General features: G+C 39.9%; 1 protein-coding gene across 4 annotated transcripts in view; it reads left to right on the top strand.

Annotated features, from left to right (window-relative positions):
* Positions 1-20,710, top strand: part of LOC127486178 (uncharacterized) — a 47,422-nt gene extending 26,712 nt beyond the window's left edge. For 3 of the 4 annotated variants that reach the window (XM_070068653.2, XM_089327379.1, XM_089327378.1), the window contains exons 2-4: positions 12,768-12,894; positions 13,139-13,231; positions 16,657-20,710. In XM_070068653.2, coding sequence (XP_069924754.2) covers positions 12,771-12,894; positions 13,139-13,231; positions 16,657-19,340 — 2,901 coding nt within the window. In that variant the 5' untranslated portion in view covers positions 12,768-12,770 and the 3' untranslated portion in view covers positions 19,341-20,710. Of the gene's footprint in view, positions 1-4,729; positions 4,847-12,767; positions 12,895-13,138; positions 13,232-16,656 lie in introns of those variants that run through there. The other variant, XM_070068652.2, reaches the window with a different exon arrangement.
* Positions 20,711-22,748: the final 2,038 nt, after the last annotated feature.

Genomic DNA, 22,748 nt, shown 5'->3' with positions numbered 1-22,748 from the left:
TGAGTTCTTCCTTCCCAATTTGTATCCCTTTAATTTCTTTTTCTTGTCTGATGGCTCTGGCTAAAACTTCCAGAACTATGTTGACTAGTAATGGTGAGAATGGGCATCCCTGTCTGGTACCAGATCTCAGTGGAAATGCTTCCAACGTTTCCCCATTCAATAGGATGCTGGCCATGGGTTTTCATAAATTGCTTTGATTGCATTGAGGAATGTTCCTTTTATACCCAGTTTCCTTAGAGTTTTCATAATGAGATGTTGTTGTATTTTATCAAATGCTTCCTCTGCATCTATTGAGATAATCATATGGTTTTTCTTCTGCAGTCTGTTAATGTGGTGTATCACATTGATTGATTTGCGAATGTTGAACCATCCCTGCATACCAGGGATGAATCCCACTTGGTCTGGATGGATGATCTTTCTGATGTGTTGCTGCATTCTGTTAGCCAGAATTTTATTGAGGTTTTTTTGCATCTATGTTCATCAGGGATATTGGTCTGAATGTACTTTCAATGCTGCATCATTTTCCAGCTTAGGAATTAAAGTGATGATGGCTTCATAGAAAGAATTTGGAAGGATTCCCTCTTTGTCAATTGTTCTGAATAGTTTGGGATTAGTTCTTTAAATGTCTGGTAGAATTCACCAGTGAATCCATTCGGTCCTGGGCTTTTCTTTCTTGGGAGGGCCTTTATTTCTGTCTCAGTTATGGGTCTGTTTAGGTTTTCTATGTCTTCCTGGTTCAATTTAAGTAGGTTGCATGTGTCCAGGAATCTATCCATTTCTGACAGTTTTCCCTGTTTGCTGGCATACAAGTCCTTGTAGTAATTTCTGATGATTCTTTTTATTTCTTCGGTGTCTGTAGTTATGTTTCCTTTTTCATCTCTGATTTTATTGATTTGGGTCTTTTCTTTTTTTAGTTAGTTGGGCCAGTGGGGTGTCAATTTTATTTATTTTGTCAAAAAATCCAGCTCTTTGTTTGGCTGATCTTTTGTAATGTTTTTTTTTTTTATTCAATCCTGTCGATTTCTTCTGTGATTTTAATTATTTCTCTTCTACTAGATTTGTGTCTGTTCTTTTGCAGTTTTTCTAGATCCTTGAGATGAATTGAAAGCTCATTTATTTGGTGTTTTTCCAATTTCTTGATGTAGGCACCTATTGCTGTAACCTTTCCTCTTAACACTGCTTTTGCTGTATCCCATAAGTTTTGATATGTTGTGTTCTTATCCTCATTTACTTCCAGAAAGTTTTTGATTTCTCTTTTGATTTCTTCTATGACCCAGTGTTCATTCAGGAGCATGTTGTTCAGTCTCCATGTGTTTGCATATGCTCTAGGGATTCCTGAGTTGCTAATTTCCACCTTCATTCCGCTATGGTCTGAGAAGCTGCATCATATGATTCTAATTCTTTTGAATTTGCTGAGACTTGCTTTATGGCCTAGTATGTGGTCAATCCTAGAGAAGGTTCCATGTACTGCTGAGAAGAATGTAAATGCTTTAGCTGTACGATTGAGAGTTCTGTAGATATCTGCTTGATCCATTTGGGCCATAGTGTCAATTAAATCTTCTGTTTCCTTGTTGATCTTCTGTCGGGTTGATCTATTTCTGAGAGTGGAGTATTGAAGTCCCCCAATACTATTGTATTGGAGTCTATGTCTCTCTTTTAAGTCCCTTAACATATCTTTTAAATAAACTGGTGCCCTGTAATTAGGTGCATATACATTGATAATTGTTATATCTTCCTGTTGAATTGTTCCCTTAATCATTATATAGTGCCCCTCTTTGTCTCTCTTAACAGTTTTTGTGTTAAAGTTTATTTTGTCTGATATTAATATGGCTACACCTGCTATTTTTTTGGTTTCTGTTGGCATGGAATACATTTTTCCAAACTTTTACTTTCAGTCTCTATGCATCTTTGTTGGAAAGATGTGTTTCTTGTAGGCAGCAAATAGATGGGTTTTTTTCTTTAATCCATTCAGCCAGTCTGTGTCTTTTTTTTTTTTTTTTTGACTTTTATTTAGTGAATATAAATTTCCGAAGTACAACTTATGGATTACAATGGCTTCCCCCCCATACCGTCCCTCCCACCCACAACCCTCCCCTTACCCACTCCCTCTCCCCTTCCATTCACATCAAGATTCATTTTCGGTTATCTTAATACACAGAAGATCAGCTTAGTGTACATTAAGGGTTTCAACAGTTTGTTCCCACACAGAAACATAAAGTGAAAAATAATAGATGATTTTTTTTAAATGATGATGAAATCAGATCAGACCTATTGTCATGTTTAATCCCAGTGAGAGTCAAGTTGGGAATTGATAATTTCTTTTTTTTTTTTTTTTTTTTTTTTTTTTTTTTTTTACAGAAGATCAGTTTAGTATGCATTAAGTAAAGATTTCAACAGTTTGCACCCCCATAGAAACACAAAGTGAAATATATTGTTTGAGTACTCGTTAGAGCATTAAGCCTCAATGTACAGCACATTAAGGACAGAGATCCTACAGGAGGAGTAAGTGCACCGTGACTCCTGTTGTTGACTTTACCAATTGACACTCCTGTCTATGGCATCAGTAATCTCCCTATGCTCCAGTCATGAGTTTCCAAGGCTATAGAAGCCCCTTGAGTTCTCCGACTCTTATCTTGTTTAGACAAGGTCATAGTCAAAGTGGAGGTTCTCTCCTCCCTTCAGAGAAAGGTACCTCCTTCTTTGATGACCTGTTCTTTCCACTGGGATCTCACTCACAGAGATCTTTTGCCAGAGTGTCTTGGCTTTCCATGCCTGAAATACTCTCATGGGCTTTTCAGCCAGATCTGAATGCCTTTAGGGCTGTTTCTGAGGCCAGAGTGCTCTTTAGGACATCTGCCATTCTATGAGTCTGCTGAGTATCTCACTTCCCATGTTGGATCACTCTCCCCTTTATTTATTCTATCGGTTAGTGTTAGCAGGTACTAGACTTGTTTATGTGCTCCTATTCAGCCAGTCTGTGTCTTTTAACTGGATATTTGAGTCCATTAATATTCAATGTGACTATTGATAAGTAGTAGCTTTGCCCTGCCATTTTCCCAAAGATATTTCTAATATATGCTTTGAACTTCCTGTGATCTTTTACTGGGAGATTTTCTTCCTTCACCTTTTTTCATATTTATGGCCGTGTTTCTGTGTTTCTGTGTGTAAGACATCTTTAAGCATTTCTGCAGGGCTAGACGAGTAGTGACAAATTCTTTCAATGTCTGTTTGCTATGAAAGGTCTTTATTTCACCTTCATTCACAAATGGTAGCTTTGCAGGAGATAATATTCTGGGATGGCAGTTTTTCTCTCTTAGTACCTGGGCTATATCTTGCCATTCCCTTCTAACCTGTAGGGTTTCTGATGAGAAGTCAGCTGTGAGTCTAATTGGAGATCCTCTGAGAGTAATCTGACGTTTCTCTCTTGCACATTTTGGGATCTTTTCTTTATGTTTCACTGTAGTGAGTTTGATTACAACGTGTCATGTCAAGAATCTCTTTTGGTCATGTTTATTAGGGGTTCTATGAGCTTCCTGTACTAGGATGTTTCTGTCCTTCTTCAAATTCAGGAAGATTTCTGCTAGTATCTCACTAAAAAGGCCTTTCTCTTTCTCCAGGCCTTCAGGAACTCCTAGAACCTGAATGTTGGGTTTTTTAATAGTATCCTGTAGATTCCCAACAATATTTTTTAGATTTCTAATTTCCTCTTCTTTTCTTTGGTTTGACTGTATGTTTTCCTGTGCTCTGTCTTCTAAGTCCGGTATTCTCTCTTCTGCTTCACTGATTCTGTTTGTAAGGCTCTCTAATGTGTTTGGCATTTGATCTATTGAATTCTTCATTTCATTTTGATTTCTCTTCACTATCACAATTTCATGTTCTACTAATTGCTTCATTCAATTAGATTTTTCCTTAAGATTTCATTTTCATGAGAGAGAATTTCTACCCTGTCCAGTAAGGATTTCCGTAGTTCAAGAATTTGTTTTTGAGAACTTCTAAGTGTTCTTATCATATATTTTTGAAAATTGATATGTTGCATTTCTTCTATCTCATCACCTTTATAATCTTGGCTTGGGGTGTCCTGTTCATTTGGGGGCATCATAATGTCTTCTTTGTTCTTGTTTCCTCAGTTTCTGCATTTGTTGCTTGACATTATGGAATTATTCTTTGGTTTGGTTTTCTTCTTCTTCTTCTTCTTTTTTTTTTTTTTTTTTTGCTGTTGAGGTTTTTCTTGTTATACTATGACTCGATTAAGTGGACTTTCTGTTCTGCTTTTGATGGATCCTTAGAGGCTTGTGATGGGTGTGGCCAGAGAGTGCTGTTTGATTCTTCAGGGTTAAGGGTGACACACTCTGGTTAGGCATATTAAATTTTTTCTCTTTCTGTGTTTTTTTTTTATTTTATTTTTTTTTATTAAGAAGGGAAGTAATTCCACACAGCTGAGTGGAATTGAAGGCAGTCAGTGTCTGAGCTCTGGCCCCTGTGGGTATAATATTCATCTGCTCTGTCCCAAGGACCACACAAAGGATCTGTGCAGTCCTCAGTGAAAGCTCAAATTCCCCTGAAGTCTTCCACCAGGTTGCCAAGGTTACCAAGTTTGCGGCGTCTCCCAGGAGTACTCACATCTCAGGCACTCCATGAGTTCTCTCACATACCCTCAGTTTTTTTTTTTTTTTTCACAGTCACAGTTCATAAGCTCCCACACATCACTAGGTCCTAACCTCCTTTTATTTCTCCCACCAGAGTCAAGTTTTTCTACTTGGCTGAGGGCGGGTGCAGCCCTGAGGTGACACAGCTCTTACATATGTCCAAAATGGTGCCTGCTCTTTGTCTTGCTCACCTTTGTAAGGTGAGTGGAGAGAGAGAATCATGTTCATACTGGTTCCTTTTATTTTATTTTATTTTATTTTATTTTATTTTATTTTATTTTATTGATTTTATTTCTCTCTTAGTTAGCCTGGTGGACTTTCCCCCAGGGCTTCAAGCCTCATTCCCTCTAGGCTCTTCCTGCGACTTCCCTGCCAGTGTCTTGGGCTACTGAGGTTTTGCCTCACCTCCCTTTCCAGTACTGGTGTGTAGACTCAGCAGCTGGGGTCGTGCCCTCCATGTAGGTCCACCATGTCCCACTATTTCTGGAAGAGTTTCTTCTGCAGTTTTTTCCCCCTAACTCTTCCCTGAAACTACAGTATCTCCACTTTTATTAAACTATCTTTTCCTGGGCTATCAGTGTGCTCCCTCCCTATTCCACCATCTTGGAGGACTCCTGCCCCCTGTATTCTAATAGTCCTTCCTGGTAGCTCAAGGAAGTTTTGCCAGGATCTCTGTAAAAAAGATGAAATAAATTGTATTTCAGGAGAAAAGTGCTTTGTGTAGTGTCACATGATTTGTAAATACCCAGCACCTTAACTTCTGCCTAATGTTCTCTATCTTGCCACACTTAATTAAAAAACATTTATTTTTCAGATCCATTTCAGAAATTGTCACCAGTTCAAATAGTACTGCTTTAGAAAACTTTCAAGAGTATGTCTTCCCTTTTTCTACTAATGCTATGTTTGGAGTGTATGACTTCAAAAAGCATATCATGAGGCTGGTGCTGTGGCACAGCAGGTTAATTCCCTGGCCTGAAGTGCCCACATCACATATTGGCACAGGTTCAAGACTCAGCTGCTCCACTTCTGATCCGGCTCTCTGCTATGGCCTGGGAAAGCAGTAGAAGATGGCTCAAGTCCTTGGGTCCCTGCACCCATGTGGGAGACTTGGAAGAAGCTCCTGGGTCCTGGCTTTGGTTGGTGAAGCTCTGGCCATTACAGCCATTTTCAGAGTGAGCCATCAGATGGAAGATCTCTCTCTCTCTCTCTCTCTCTCTGAGTAAATTTGACTTTCACATAAATAAATACATCTTTTAAAAAAACCAAAAGATATCATAAACATTTTAAACCTTTCAGTAATTTCATCTTCAACAATATGCAGTATACATGCACCTACAGAAAATTACTGTGAACATTTATCCTGCCTTCTGAGATAGTAAAATTATATTAAATTAGATTTCATATGATAATAAGCTTCTTAAAATATAAACTAAAAGAACACAATGACCATATATAAGCCGAAATGTGAAGAACCACCTTAAGGTCTCCAGATAATTTATTTTTATGAATCCCAGGACTTTTTTTTTTTTTTTTTTTTTTTTTGTATCAGCAGCTTTTCTAAGGTCTAATTGATAGGCAAATATTGTGTTTATAGGAGCATTTTTCTAAGTTTTTTTAAAAAAGATTATTTGAAAATATTGTATATAGAGGAGAGACCCAGAGAGATCTTTCTTCTGCTTGTTCACATCACAGATGGCTGCATTGAGCAGGGCCAGGAAAGAATGAGGCCAGGAACCAAGATTTTCATCTGGATCTCCCACATTGGTAGCATTTGCCCAAGTATTTGGATCATCTTCTATTGCTTTTCTTAGGCCATCAGCAGGAAGCTGGATCAAAAGCAGAACAGCCAGAACATGAACCAGTGTTCATATGGGATGCTTGTATTGCAGACGGCAGGATTACTTGCTATGTGACAATGCTGGCCCTGTTTTATGGGAACTTCCAAATGAAATTTTGAAGTTGTATGCATTGTAGTTTGCATGTAATTCAACTTTCTGCCATACTTACTGATACATATCAGCATTTGATGTAGGACAAACCAGAAAACACAATGGCTTAACAAATAGCCATTTGATTTGCAGTTCTGACTCTGTGTTATGGGCTGTACTCAGCTGGGCAGTTTCTATGATCAGTCCAGGAGTAGAAATGAGAGTTTAGCCATTTGGGGAACTGATTGAGGCTTCACTTAAGTGTCTGGGGTTTGTGGTGAATCTTGGCTACATATTATCTCTTTTTTTTCTTTTTTTGACAGGTAGAGTTAGTGAGACAGAGAGACAGAGAGAAATGTCTTCCTTCCACTGGTTCACCCCCAAAATGGCTGCTATGGCCAGCCTGCTGTGCTGATCCAAAGCTAGGAGACAGGCACTTCCTCCTGGTCTCCCATGTGGGTGCAGGGCCCAAGAACTTGGGCCATCCTCCACTGCCTTCCCAGGCCACAGTCAAGAGCTGGACTGGAATAGGAGCAACTGGGTCAGAACCGGCACCCCAACTGGGACTGTCACCCGGAGTACCAGTGCCGCGGGTGGAGGATTAGCCTAGTGAGCCATGGCACCACCCTACTACTATCTCTTCAACAGGCAGGCCCCAGGGTTTTTCAGAAGATAACTGTCAGAAAAAGAAAATCTGAGAAGGCAAATACTTTACCAATTGTCTATTTCTGGGGCTGGTTCTGTGACATAGCAGGTAAAAACACCACCTGCAGTGCCAGCATCTCATATGGGTGTCAGTTCATGACTCGGCTGCTCCACTTCTGATCCAGCTCTTTGCTACAGCCTGGGAAAACAGTAGAAGATGGCCCAAGTCCTTTGGCCCCTGCTCCCTTGTGGGAGACCTGAAAGAAGCTCCTGGTTCATATCTTTGGATCTACACAGCTCCAGCCATTGCAGCCATCTGGGGAGTGAACCTGCAGTTTGAAGACCTCTGTTTCTCCCTCCTTCTCTCTCTCTCTCTCTCTCTCTCTCTCTCTCTCTCTTCTCTGCCTCTCCTTCTCTCTTTGTGTAACTCTTTCATATAAATAAATATTTTAACAAATTGTCTATTTCTATCACATTTACTGGTATCTCATGGGGTAAATCAATTGAAATGGTGAAGTTCAGGGTCTTTTTAAAAAAGATTTATTTATTTATTTGAAAGAGTTACACACAGAGGGAGAGGCAGAGAGAGAGAAAGAGCTCTTCCATCTTCTGGTTCACTCCCCAGTTGGCTGCAATGGCCAGAGTTGTGCCAATCCAAAGCCAGGATCCAGGAGCTTCTTCTGGGTCTTCCACATGGGTGCAGGGGCCCAAGGACTTGGGCCATCTTCTACTGCTTTCCCAGGCCATAGCATATAGCTGGACCAGAAGTGGGGCAGCTGGGAATCAAACCAGTGCCTATGTGGGATGCCAATCTGCAGGTGGCAGTTTTACCCGCTAGGCCACAGTGCCAGCCCCAATCCAGGGTTTTGTGAAGGGATGAATACAGGGAAAGGTGCTACTTGGAATCATTACTGGTAAAGTGCACTGCATTAAATATACATTATGTGTATTTGTTAACTTTCTTTAGTATAAACTTTAATAACAACATAATGTTTATCTTTGATAACCTTATTCATTTGAACACTCAACCTTTCTTTTTACTTTTACATTATTATTTTACAAAATTTGTAGATAATGCTTTCATTAAACCAATGATAACTTCTGTTTAATCTCTGCTACTTAATATAGGTGGGTGCATTTTCCTATGTATTTCTATTTTTACAGGATTATTCCTCCACAGTGAAGCTGATGTTTATTATTCTTTATTCATCTATTATATCCTTTTTTTCCCACTGTTCAGTGCAGAAGGAAACCAGAGGTTTTTTTTTTTTTTATTTAAGATTTCATTTATTTATTGAATGGGTTGCAGAGAGAGAAAGTCTTCTATCTGCTGGCTCACCCTCCAAATTACTGAGAGGCTGGAGCTCAGCCGATCCAAAGCCAAGACCCAAGAGCTTCTGGGTCTCCCATGCAGGTGCAGTGGCCCAAGGACTTGGACCATGTTCCACTGCTTTCTCAGGACATAGCACAAAGCTAGATTGTATGTTGAGCAGGCAGGACTTGAACCAGAACCCATATGGAATGCTGGCACTGCAGGCAGCAGCTTTACCCCTTATGCCACAGTGTTGGCCTCCAGAGTTTTCTTTGAACTCCTTCCATTCACCTTCTCTCCCAGGTATGATTCTGGGTCCTCCACATGTTTCTAAGAGGAAAGAAAATTAATATATCACCTGTAAGTGTTTTTTTTTTTTTTAACTATTCCCCAGCTTGTCAGTACTCATTTTAGGTGTTTAATGCTAGTTTATTTATTTATTTTTTTAAGTATTTTTTATGTATTTGAAAGTCAGAGTTACAGAGAGGCAGAGGGAGAAAGAGAGAGAGTCTTCCATCTGCTGGTTCACTCCGCAGTTTGCCACAATGGCCGGAGTTACACTGATCCAAATCTAGAACTGAAGAGCTTCTTCTGGGTCTCCCACATGGGTTCAGGGGCCCAAGGACTTGGGCCATCTTCTACTGAAATCCCAGGCCATAGCAGAGAGCTTGATTGGAAGTGAAGCCACTGGGACTTGAACTGGCACCAATATGGGATGCCAGCACTGAAGGCAGTGGCTTTACCTGCTAGCAACAATGCCAGTCCCAGTATACTAGTTAATTAAAATGGAAAATATGGGGCTGGCTCTGTGGCTCAGTGGGTTAATGCCCTTGTCTGAAGCATCGACATCCCATATAGACACCGGTTTGAGTCCTGGCTGCTCCACTTCTGCTCCAGCTCTCTACTATGGCCTGGGAAAGCAGTGGAAGATGGCCCAGGTCCTTGGGCCCCATCACCCATGTGGGAGACCCAGAAGAAGCTCCTGGTTCCTGGCTTCAGATTGGTGCAACTCCAGCCATTGCAGCCAATTGGGGACTGAACCAGCAGATGGACGACCTCTCTCTCTCTGCTGCTCCTCTCTTTGTGTAACTCTTTCAAATAAATAAATAAATCTTTAAAAAATTTTAAAATAGAAAAATAAACATAAAATTTGTTCTCACAGAATATACAGAAATGAATTATGAATTTGGCATGATTATGAAACATTATTGTCATGTATAATAATGCAATTTGGTATCTTCTCTTTCTGTTGCTATAGCAAAATACATATTTGTTACATGAATTGAGTTGAAACTAAGCACAATATGCTACATTTTTGGAGTCATGTCTGAAACAGTGTACACATAGATGATGTACTGAACAGTATTTTAGTGCTACCTATGAAATAAACACTTAGCATTTTGCAAGAGGAAGAGTTACCTAGTGCTGGAACACAAATCAGTTAAGTTTGTTTTCAAATTATTAGAGTAATGGAGTTCTTAATACCTTTGAGAAGCTGAATGGGATTCTGGAATAGGATAAGGAATGTGTGAAGAAAAGAATCTACTGGAGGTTCATTTATTTTTTTAAGATCACAATGTAATACTTTATCCATTTTAGTATTTTTTTTTGTTCTAGTACCATTGGTTGAACTCTGTAATTAACACACAATTATTCTTAGGTGTTTAAATTTTAACTGAAAAGTGATCCCTGTTAGGAATTTGGAAAACATTATGCTGAGTGAAATAAGCCAATCCCAAAGGGACAAATACCACTTGTTCTCCTTGATAGGTGACAACTAACTGAGCACCAAAAAGGAAACCTGTTAAAGTGAAATGAACACTATGAGAAACGGTGACTTGATCAGCCCTCACCCTGACTGTTGATGAGCAACTTAATATGTTATCCCTCTTAGTATTTTTTTTGTTTGTTCTACTTAATACTTTTGGTTGAATACTGTAATCAATACATAATTCTTCTTAAGTGCTGAAACTTAACTGAAAAGTGATCACTGTTAAATATAAGAGTGGGAATAAGAGAGGGAAGAGATGTGCAATTCGGGACATGCTCAAGCTGACTTACCTCAAATGGTAGAGTTAGAAACATACCAGGGGATTCCAATTCAATCCCATCAAGGTGGCATGTACCAATGCCATCTCACTAGTCCCAGTGATCAATTTCTGTTCACAATTGATCATAATGATAGGACTAAGAATCAAGGGGATCACATAAACAAGAATAGTGTTTGCAAATACTAGCTGATAGAATCAAAAAGGGAGAGAACGATCCAACATGGGAAGTGAGATACACAGCAGACCCATAGAATGGCAGATGTCCTAAACAGCACTCTGGCCTCATAATCAGCCCTTAAGGCATTTGGATGTGGCTGAAAAGCCCATGAGAGTATTTCAGGCATGGAAAGCCAAGACACTCTGGGGGAAAAAAAAAAAAAAACTAAATGAAAGATCTCCGCGAGTGAGATCCAGTGGAAAGAATGGGTCATCAAAGAAGGAAGTACCTTTCTCTGAAGGGAGGAGAGAACTTCCACTATGACCACGGCCTTGTCTAAAAATTATCAGAGTCGGTGAACTCAGGGGGCTTCCATAGCCTTGGCAGCTCATGACAAGAGCCTAGGGTGATTACTGAGGCCATAAACAAGAGTGTCAATTTGTTAAGTCAACAACAGGAGTCACTGTGCACTTACTCCTCATGTAGGATCTTTGTCCTTAGTGTGCTGTACATTGAGATTTAATGCTATAACTAGTACTCAAACAGTATTTTTCACTTTATGTTTCTGTGTGGGAGCAAACTGTTGAAATCTTTACTTAATGTATGCTAAACTGATCTTCTGTATATAAAGAGAATTGAAAATGAATCTTGATGTGAATGGAAGGGGAGAGGGAGTGGGAAAGGGGAGGGTTGCGGGTGGGAGTGACATTATGGGGGGGACATTAGTATGGGAGTTCCTTACAAAAATAAACGTATGTTCCAGTATTTCCAAAAAAAAAGATTATTTATTTGCAAGGTGGACTTGCAGAGATTGGGAGAGACAGGGAGACAAAAGGATATATCTTCTATCTACTTTTTATTCCCCAAATGCCCACAATGCCCGGGACTGGGCCAGGCCAAAGCCAGGAGCCTGGGACTCCATGGGTCTCCCACATTGGTGGAAGGGTCCAAATACTCAGGCCATTTTCACTGCTCTTTCAAATGATTAGCAGGGAACTAGATTGGAAGTGGAGCAGCAAGGAGTCAAGTCCTCTGTTTATATGGGATGCCAGCATTGATGGTGGAGGCTTAGCCTGCTGGATTACAGTTCTGGTGACTATTGCTTGTTCTGAAACAAATCTCTAAACATTTTTGTCATTGAGTCACAAATGCAGATTGTACTGCAGACATTCCCAGGTTCTCTTTTTGGGCAAATAATTCCATTGCTTTCACTTTAATTATGTATAATGTTATTTCAATTGTTTATCAGTAGAATAATCATAGACAAGGGCAAAAGCTAATTTGTATTCTTTGTCTTACTTGTATTTTCTCTCTTACTTCAAAATATTTATTAGCTTGATAGAGAAAGAAGTTGATGGACTGAGAGATAGAGAGCTTTCACACATTAATTCACTTCCTAGATAACCATACCAAACAGAGGTGGGGCAGGACTGAAGCCAGGATTGAGGAATGGAATCTAGCCCTCCTTCATTGGTGACATCACCATTGCTTCCCCAGGTTTGCATTATCTGGGAGCTAGAAACTACAGCTGGCATTGGAAATCATAGACACTCTGAGGTGGCATCATAAACAACACTAAGCTAAATGTCTGCCCTGTCTTTTAATATATTTTTTCTCTGACATATTGGAAATGATATGCATGGTGTTTTCCTGGAAATTGTTTTCTGTTCATTCCCATCATAGTTTCACCGATGGTTTCTTGCCTTTTTTTCTCAATGCTTCTACATACTTCTCCTTAACATTGCCCAGTCAAGAGTCAGTATTGCCCCTCTTCTAGCCTGCTGTGCAATTCCCCTTGAATGATATGGCCTTTTTGATTTGAACCTCCTGTTTCCCTCCAGCTTGGGCATTTCTCACAGCCTGTAGATCATTGGTTTGACTCTGTTGAATGCTCTGTGTGGCGTTCTAAACACTCTACAAGTCTAATGTGAAACCATATCCTTCCTTTTTTCCTTCATATCAATACACAACTGTCAGTGTTTATTTTGTGACAGAGTTAACATGTTGACTGAAAGTGTATTATTATAGGTGATGACAGCATTTGAAGACCTCGCTGTGTACTTTACATGGGATGAATGGCAGAAAATGAACAATGCTCAGAAAATCCTGTACAGAGATGTGATGCTGGAGACCTACAGCAGCCTGTTCTCGTTGGGTGAGTGACACCCATCACATGCCCAGTGATAACATTTTCTTGCTATTTGACAAATAAGGGAACACTTTATGCTGTTTAATATTGGGCAGGATTAGAATTTGAGTCCATGAATAATCTGACTATCTACCATCTAACAAAAGATTCAAATTGGAACATTTGTTGCATAGCTCCTGAACCAAGCTGTAGTCCTTTAAATAACCCAAGATAGTGATTTTACAAAGTGTTACTTTGTTTCCATTAATAGGGCACTGCATTACCAAACCTGACTTGATCTTCAAGTTGGAGCGGGGAGAAGAGCCATGGATGGTGGACGAATGCTTGAATCAGACCCTTTCAGGTCAGTCTGCACATAACAGACAGGGAGGCCAAGGCAGAGAGTATGCAGATGTTGACTGGTGTTCTTTCCATGAATTTTTCTCAAGCCTTACTCCTGATGAAGGCTGGTTTTGTGCATCAGACACAGGCATTTAGAGATACCAGTATCTTTCTAACTTTTGTTCTTAGTGAAGATGTTCTTTGATTAAAAAAAAAAAATCTAGTCATTTTCTGCTGTTACTAAGGCTTTTATCTAGGTTTGATACATTCCCCCAATTCTAACTTGTCCTCCTCTACACTTTCATACCTTTTCCTTCATGCATTTATTAGTTCCTTCAGTTCTAGTTAATTAGGCAACATATAGAAACTTATTTTTTTTTAAGATTAATTTTTCTGTGTTTTTTTTTTTTTTTTTTTGACAGGCAGAGTGGACAGTGAGAAAGAGAGACAGAGAGAAAGGTCTTCCTTTTGTAGTTGGTTCACCCTCCAATGGCCACCATGGGCATTGTGCTGTGGCTGGCACACCACACTGATCCAAAGCCAGGAGCCAGGTGCTTCTCCTGGTCTCCCATGTGGGTGCAGGGCCCAAGCACTTGGGCCATCCTCCACTGCACTCCCAGGCCACAGCAGAGAGCTGGCCTGGAAGAGGGGCAACCGGGACAAAATCCGGCACCCTGACTGGGACTAGAACCTGGTGTGCCGGCGCTGCAGGCAGAGGATTAGCCTATTGAGCCACCACACCAGCCTGTTTTTTTTTTTTAAGATTTATTTATTTATTTGAAAGTCAGAGAGAGAGAAGAAGGGGAGGCAGAGAGAGAAAGAGAGGTCTTCCATCCACTGGTTCACTTCCCAATTGGCTGTCATGGCTGGAGCTATACTGATCTGAAGCTAGGAGCCAGGAGCTTCTTCCAGGTCCCCCATATGGGTACAGGGGTCCAAGGACTTGGGTCATCTTCTACTGCTTTCCCAGACCATAGCAGAGTGCTGGATCAGAAGCGGATCAGCTAGGACTTAAACTGGTGCCCATAGTGATGTTGGCACTGCAGGTGGTGGCTTTACCTGCTATACAACAGCACCAGCCCCCGGAAACTTATTTCTAACTCATTGCTCAGATTGAGTTCCTACTCATGATTTTGCCCAGGCTCAGGACTGAATCAAGAAATGTGAACTCTCTCTTTCTTAGTCTCTTTTTTTTTCCTCTGTGCCTCTCAAATAAATAAGAAAATTATAGTCTGTTGGAAACATTTGAGGGGTGAGCTTACAGTTGGCAAACCTCTGTTTCAGTCTGTCTTTATCTCTCATTCTGTCTCTCTGATTCTCAAGTAAGTAAATAAGTAAATGCTAAAAGGTGGTCATGTGGCTGGCACTGTGGTGCAGTGAATTAACACCCTAGCCTGAAGCAGCAGCGTCCCATATGGGCACCAGTTCGGGACCCAGTTGCTCCACTTTCAATCCAGCTCTCAGCTATGGCCTGGGAAAGCAGTAGAAGATGGTCCAAGTCCTTGGATCCCTGCACCTGAGGGAGACCCAGAAGCAGCTCCTGGCTCCTGGCTTCAGATCAGCACAGTTCTGGCCGTTGTGGCCAATTGGGGAGTGAACCATTGGATCAAGACCTGATTCTCTCTTTGCCTCTCCTCTCTCTGTGTAACTCTGACTTTCAAATAAATAAATAAATCTTTAAAAATAAAAGATGGTCATGAGTAAGCCTCTGTGCTGTGACATCAGAAATTATGAAGCTAGGAATGACATTGTGGTGCAGTGTGTTAAAGCTCTAGCCTGCAACACTAGCATTGCATATTGGTGCCAGTTCAAGTCCCAGCTAATCCTCTTCTAATCCAGCTCTCTGCTAATGCACCTGAGAAAAGAGCAGAGGTTGGCCCAAGTCTTTGGCCCCCTGTACCCATGTGGGAGACAAGAAAGACACTCCTGGCTCCTAACTTCATTTTGGCCCAGCATTGGTTGTTGTGCCCATATGGGGAGTGAACCAGCAGATGGAAGACTTCTCTCTGTCTCTCTCTCTATAATTCTAGCTTTCAAATAAATAAAGTAAATCTTTGAAAAAAAAAAGAAATCATAAACTAAGCATGAACTTATATAAAACATGAAAATAAGTGATCCTAGACTCACCAAGAAAGTAATGAGATTTTGAGACCCAAGGTCAAGTAGCCTCATGGGTTTATGTTGAGTAGCTCAGATTTCTTTAAGGGTGGAGTTTGAAGTATGATTTCTCTCTTATTTTTCAGTATCATTGAAAAATAAGCAAACAAAAAGATAAGAAAAGCATAGGAAATGAAGCTTTCAGTGAAAATAGGAGGCAACTGATCAAAAGCCTCCAGAAATTCAAATTATCACACAGGAATGCTTCTAGAAAGAATTGAGAGGAGGTAACCAGCACTGATGATTTCAGAATGAGCTAGAAAACACTTTTCAAAGAAGATGAGCACATCCTGGTTTGCAGAAACAAATTCTTCAAACTGATTGGGAGTGTTTAACTAAAGTGGTATATTGGGAATTTTCTGTACCTGTTGTACTTCTGAGAAGCTGAAGGTGTTGGGTGTCCTTAGGAATTTGGGGAAGCTGTCATAGAGTAGAGACAAAGTAGTTTTTCATTTGAAAAATCCCACAACTGATGTTTACCTAGGAAGACTGAGCATGAGACAATCATAGATTCAAATTCTACTCCTTAAATGTTGTCCTGCTTAAAGTACAGGCACATTTCACTCTTCTCCACCTGCAAGTAAATGATCAGTAAAACTTTTTCATGTTTATGGTTGAGATATCAGAGAAGCAAAAAGCACAAAATTTTTATAGAAATAAACTGGAGAAAAAGGACAGGGAAAAAATGGTTGGTAGGTAGTGGGTGAATATTTTTATTAAATATTTGCCCATTCTTTAAAATATTTTATAGTTATTTCATCTTTGTGAAAGGCAGAGTGATAGTGAGAGAAGAGAGAGAGAGAAAGAGGTCCTCTATTAGCTCACTTCCCAAATGCCTGCAACACTTAAGTCTAACTAGTCTGAAGCCAAAACTCTAGAATCCCTCTAGTCTTCCCTGGTTTCTCATAGGTTTCCAGGCACATGAACCATTATCTGCTTCCTTCCAGTTTACATAGGCAGAGAGCTGTACTGAAAGCAGAGTAGCCAGGGCTCAAACTGACACTGTTTTGAGATGCAGGCATCCCACACTTCATAGCACAAATGTCATTCTACCATCCTTGACAAATTCCCATAGTAAAAAGGATCATGTTTGAACATTGGGAAACCTCATGGTATATTAATGTATTAAGGAGATTAACCATATAATGGATACAAATAAGTACTTCATACTGATTTTGTGAAAATCTTATGCCACTTGGATTAGAAGTAACTTCATTCCCTTTACATGAGTATGCCAGGAGAAACAGTTACATGTGATTCAGTGACATGATTGCTTTTTTCTCATTTCAGCGGTTATGAAAAGGGATGACCTGCGTAGGATCAACCAGGAAAGTCAGGACACAAATCTGAATCAGGATTTTATGAAAAATAACAAGACATCAGCTCTCAAGAGAATTGAATTAAGAAAAACTCTTAGTTTAAATTCAAGCCATATTCCAACACTGATTATTAAAAAGGGAACAAATACAGGATTGAAGCCTGAGGAATGCAGTAAATGTCACACTGTATTTCCCCCCAGTGGCCTTGATCAACTACAGGCTGGAGAAAAATTTGATAACACTAAGATACTTGGAAAATCTCTGCAGTTCTGTGAGCCTCTTAGTCAGCATGACAATATTCATATCATGAAGCAGCCATTTGAACCCACTGGACAAGCAAAAGTCTTCATAAGAAAGATGTTCTGTAAATCTGAGAGGATTCATATGGCAGAAAACTGTAATAAATCAACTGTCACTTTTGGAAAAGCAACTCAAATAGAAAGAGCTATCCATGAAAATTCTAGCCTCAATATGCATCAACAAACTCACACAAGAAAGAAATTTTATAAGTACATTATGTATGTTGAACCTGTCATTCACCAGTCACATCCTGCAATAAACCAGAGACTAAATACAAGGAAAAAAGTTTACACATGTAAACCTTGTGGCAAATCACTCAGTTTTAATTCACGATCTGAATGTCATGACTGTGGAAAAGTCTTTAGACAAAATTTAGTCCTAAGAAAACATCAGCAACTTCACACAGGGGAGAAACCTCATGAATGTAGTGACTGTAGAAAAGCCTTTACACAAAAGTCATACCTCATAAACCATCAGCGAATTCACACAGGAGAGAAACTTTATAAATGCCTTCATTGTGGAAAGGGCTTTCTGTGGAAGTCAGACCTCATAGTACACCAACAAATTCACACAGGGGAGAAACCTCATAAATGTAATGACTGTGGAAAAGCCTTTAGACACAAGTCAGGCCTCAGCAGACATCAGCAAATTCACACAGGGGAAAAACCTCATAAATGTAATGACTGTGGAAAAGCCTTTGGAAACAAGCCAGGCCTCAGCAGACATCAGCGAATTCACACAGGGGAGAAACCTCATAAATGTAATGACTGTGGAAAAGCCTTTGGAATAAAGTCAAACCTCATCATACACCAGCGAATTCACACAGGGGAGAGACCTCATAAATGTAATGACTGTGGAAAAGCCTTTGGAAGAAAGTCAAACCTCATCATGCACCAGCAAATTCACACAGGGGAGAAACCTCATAAATGTAATGACTGTGGAAAAGCCTTTGGACACAAGGCAAACCTCAGGAAACATCAGCTAATTCACACAGGGGAGAAACCTCATAAATGTAATGACTGTGGAAAAGCCTTTGGAAGAAAGTCAAACCTCATCATGCACCAGCAAATTCACACAGGGGAGAAACCTCATAAATGTAATGACTGTGGAAAAGCCTTTGGAATAAAGTCACACCTCATCATACACCAACAAATTCACACAGGGGAGAAACCTCATAAATGTAATGACTGTGGAAAAGCCTTTAGACACAAGTCAGGCCTCAGCAAACATCAGCAAATTCACACAGGGGAAAAACCTCATAAATGTAATGACTGTGGAAAAGCCTTTGGAAGAAAGTCGTACCTCATCATACACCAGCGAATTCACACAGGGGAGAAACCTCATAAATGTAATGACTGTGGAAAAGCCTTTAGACACAAGTCAGCCCTCCTCATGCACCAGCAAATTCACACAGGGGAAAAACCTCATAAATGTAATGACTGTGGAAAAGCCTTTGGAAGAAAGTCAAACCTCATCATGCACCAGCAAATTCACACAGGGGAGAAACCTCATAAATGTAATGACTGTGGAAAAGCCTTTGGAAACAAGCCAGGCCTCAGCAGACATCAGCGAATTCACACAGGGGAAAAACCTCAGAAATGTAATGACTGTGGAAAAGCCTTTAGACACAAGTCAGCCCTCCTCATACACCAGCGAATTCACACAGGGGAGAAACCTCATAAATGTAATGACTGTGGAAAAGCCTTTGGAAGAAAGTCAAACCTCATCATACACCAACAAATTCACACAGGGGAGAAATCTCATAAATGTAATGACTGTGGAAAAGCCTTTAGACACAAGTCAGCCCTCCTCATGCACCAGCAAATTCACACAGGGGAAAAACCTCATAAATGTAATGACTGTGGAAAAGCCTTTGGAAGAAAGTCGTACCTCATCATGCACCAGCAAATTCACACAGGGGAGAAACCTCATAAATGTAATGACTGTGGAAAAGCCTTTGGAAACAAGCCAGGCCTCAGCAGACATCAGCGAATTCACACAGGGGAAAAACCTCAGAAATGTAATGACTGTGGAAAAGCCTTTGGACAAAAGGCAAACCTACTCATACATTGGCAAATTCACACAGGGGAGAAACCTCATAAATGTAATGACTGTGGAAAAGCCTTTGGACAAAAGTCAGCCCTCATCATACACCAGCGAATTCACACAGGGGAGAAACCTCATAAATGTAATGACTGTGGAAAAGCCTTTGGATACAAGTCAAACCTCACCATACATCAGCAAATTTACACAGGGGAGAAACCTCATAAATGTAATGACTGTGGAAAAGCCTTTGGACAAAAGGCAAGCCTACTCATACATCGGCAAATTCACACAGGAGAGAAACCTCATTAATGTAATGACTGTAGAAAAGCCTTTGGAAGAAAGTTACACCTCATCATACACCAGCGAATTCACACAGGGGAGAAACCTCATAAATGTAATGACTGTGGAAAAGCCTTTGGAAACAAGCCAGGCCTCGGGAGACATCAGCGAATTCACACAGGGCAGAAACCTAATAAATGTAATGACTGTGGAAAAGCCTTTGGACAAATTACTAACCTCATATCACAGCAGAGAATTCACACAGGGTAGAGAACTCATGATTGTGATAACTGTGGAAAGCATTTAGCCATAAGTCAACCTTCTTCATGAATCAGAATTCACACAGGGCAGAAACCTTATGAATGTAATGACTGGAAAAGCCTTTGGACAAAAGTCAAACCTCATAATGCACCAGAGAATGAACACAGTATTGAAACCTCATGAGTGTAATGACTATGGAAAAACTTAAGTTCCAACTCCAAATGCATCAGAGGATTCACACAGGAAAATAATCTTATAAATGTAATGACTGTGGAAAGGCCTTTTTCTATAAGTTATACTCACATCAAAACAATTCACACAGGGCAGAAGCCTTATGAATCTAATGGGTGTGGAAAAGCCTTTTTAAATCATATGTTATAAATCATAGCTCATATCACACCAGAGAATTCACACTGGGGAGAAACTTCATGAATGCAATGACTGTGGAAGAGCCCTTGGCAATAAGTCACATCTCAGAATGCATCAGAAAATTCACATGAAGAGAAACCTTTTGGACATAATGACTTGGAAAGCTTTTTCCCATAATTCAGCCCTCATTGCACATCATCTAATTCATATGGGGGAAAACACTTTGGATATAATGCATATGGAAAAGCCTTTATCCATAAGTAGCACCTCATAAAACATCAGAATTCACATGGGGGAGAAAGCTTATGAATGGAATTTAATGAATGTGAAAAATTTTTTCTGCCATCAATCAATTCACATGAAGAGACTCCGAAATGAGAAAACATACATGCATAGAAAAGTCATGTACCATACATCACCTCTCAATGGTTACCTGACAACTCACAGAAAGAAAAAAATCCTATGACTGTATTGTAATGTGAAATACCAGCATTATTAGGCAAACTTCCACAAAACAGAGCAAGATTACAGAGAGAAGTCCCTGAAATATAATTTGTTTGGAAGAATTCTTTGGTAGAATCACACCTTAGTGAGTATTGGGCAGTTTTCATGATGAGTTGTGACAGAGAGTGGTTAACCATTCTTCAGAAATTTTTCTCTTATTCAACCTGAACTTTTGGTTTCTCACTATTGTGAGTGGGATCAAGTATATGAACTGAACTGTGCTGTCTTGTGTAAATTTTGTTAATAAATATTTAAAAGTTGAGTAACAGTTATTTCAACAGTTATTTGGAATACCATCTTCATCAATTACAAAGTTATTTGTTTTATAGCTCCTTTTTTGGCCATCCAGGATTCTTTCCCCACATTATTGTAGTGCAAACCAGTGATGTGACCATAGGCATATCAAGTGACACATGTTCCAGCCATCATAGTGTACCCCGGCCCTGGATAGTAAGTGTTGTGTGCAACACAAGGGAATGAGTTTGTGGCAACCTATATACCCATGAGAAATTTCAACTAATCTGTGTGCACATCTGGATTAGACTCCACTACCCAAGGTCTATTTGAATATGCAAGTAGATGTTGTCGCACACATTACCCTCATTCTTTAAAGGGACAACCTCAGACCCTATAAGTTGCAACACTCATCTGAATTTTTCTGTATTACTGAGTGCATAATTCCTTTTTCATTCATGATGCCACTTTTCTATGCTTTTTCATTCTGTTCCTAATTGCCTTGAGACAAGAACATGGAATGAAGTCTATCCATGTGGTACCCATTGCAATAGAGAAGCAGGAGCATAGGTGTAGTATTTTTTTTTAAAGATTTATTTATTTGAAAGTCAGAGTTACACAGAAAGAGCAGAAACAGAGAGAATTTTCCATCCAATGGTTCACTACCCAATTGGCCACAATAGCCAGGACTGTGCTGATCCAAAACCAGGAGCTTCCTCAAGATCTCCCATGTAGGTGCAGGGTTCCAAGCACTTGGGCCTTCTACTATTTCTCAGGCCATAGCAGAGAGCTAGATTGGAAGTGGAGCAGCTGGGTCTCGAACCAGCACCCATATGGGATGCCAGCACTTCAGGTCAGGGCATTAACCTGATGTGACACAGTGCTGGCCCCTGTAGTACACTTTTGTATTAATTTAACATATTTTTATAACCTTTTTGTTGCATTATTCCCTGCTCCTGCAGGTGGCCCTGATTTTTATTGAAAATGTGTGTTTTTATTCCTTCCGATTTACAAAGTCCTTTCTGGATTGATATAAATCTGATTTACATTCAGTTAGTTCCTCAGGATACCCTCAGGAGGAACACTTTTCCTAGGTTGCTTGGCTATCCCATGATAACAGGGCTACAAATGCTATGATGCATCTAGCTGCAGTAGCTCTTTTATTTCCCATCTAGATAATAGCTGTGCAGCTAATCCATTCCACCTCCATTACTACCCATAAGAAATAGCTCTTCATCCCTGTTTAAGTCCCCACAGCTTCTTACAAGTGTTCATCAAAAAAAATCTTATTATAAACAGATTTAATAGAAAATGAATGATATAGCTGCTGGTAGTTTCAGTGAGGTTGAATGATTTGCTGGACCGCTGTTTTGTCTGGGTTATCTTTCATATTACTTAGAACTAATTTTTCACAATATTACTTGCCTGAGCACTGTTTCCTAGGCTCCCAGCTAAACAGGTGTTTGAAGAGTAGATTTACTGTTAATTCTCACTAAGGACAGAAGAACCACATTGAGAGCACAGATCCTCATGTGGTCCTTGGGACATAGTGAATATTATACCCACTTGATTTAGTACTCAGGCACTGGTCTCCATTGAAGAGAAGAACTCAGCTGAACAGAATATAACTCCCTTCTGATTAAAAGAGATTTACCATGCCAAACCTGGGTGTGTCACCTTAGGCATACTCTTTACCCTTGAAAACTTAACGGAGCTCTCTGGCCACACCCACTACAAGCCTCTAGAGATTCACTAAAAGCAGAAAGTCCATTTATCTACAGTCATAATACAATGATAAAAACTGCTAGGAAAAAAAAAAGTATTTCCACAAATGCAAGAATCCAAGAAGCAAGAATAAGGAAAACATCATGCTCCCAAAAGAACATGACATTTCAATACTAGGTCATGAAGATGATGAGAGAAGAAATGCAAGAAATAGAACTCAAAAATTTGCTCATAAGATTACATAGAAGTAATCAAAAGCAAATGCACAAACTACTGAAATCCATGAAGGACATGAAAGAAAATCTCTCCCATGAAGTAAAAATTATCAGGAGGAATCAAGATGAA

Source organism: Oryctolagus cuniculus, chromosome 2 (assembly GCF_051225735.1).
Source record: "Oryctolagus cuniculus isolate XC-2025 breed Fujian yellow rabbit chromosome 2, ASM5122573v1, whole genome shotgun sequence".
In the NCBI taxonomy this organism is placed as follows: Eukaryota; Metazoa; Chordata; class Mammalia; order Lagomorpha; family Leporidae; genus Oryctolagus; species Oryctolagus cuniculus.
This window is presented reverse-complemented; position numbering and strand designations above follow the sequence as displayed.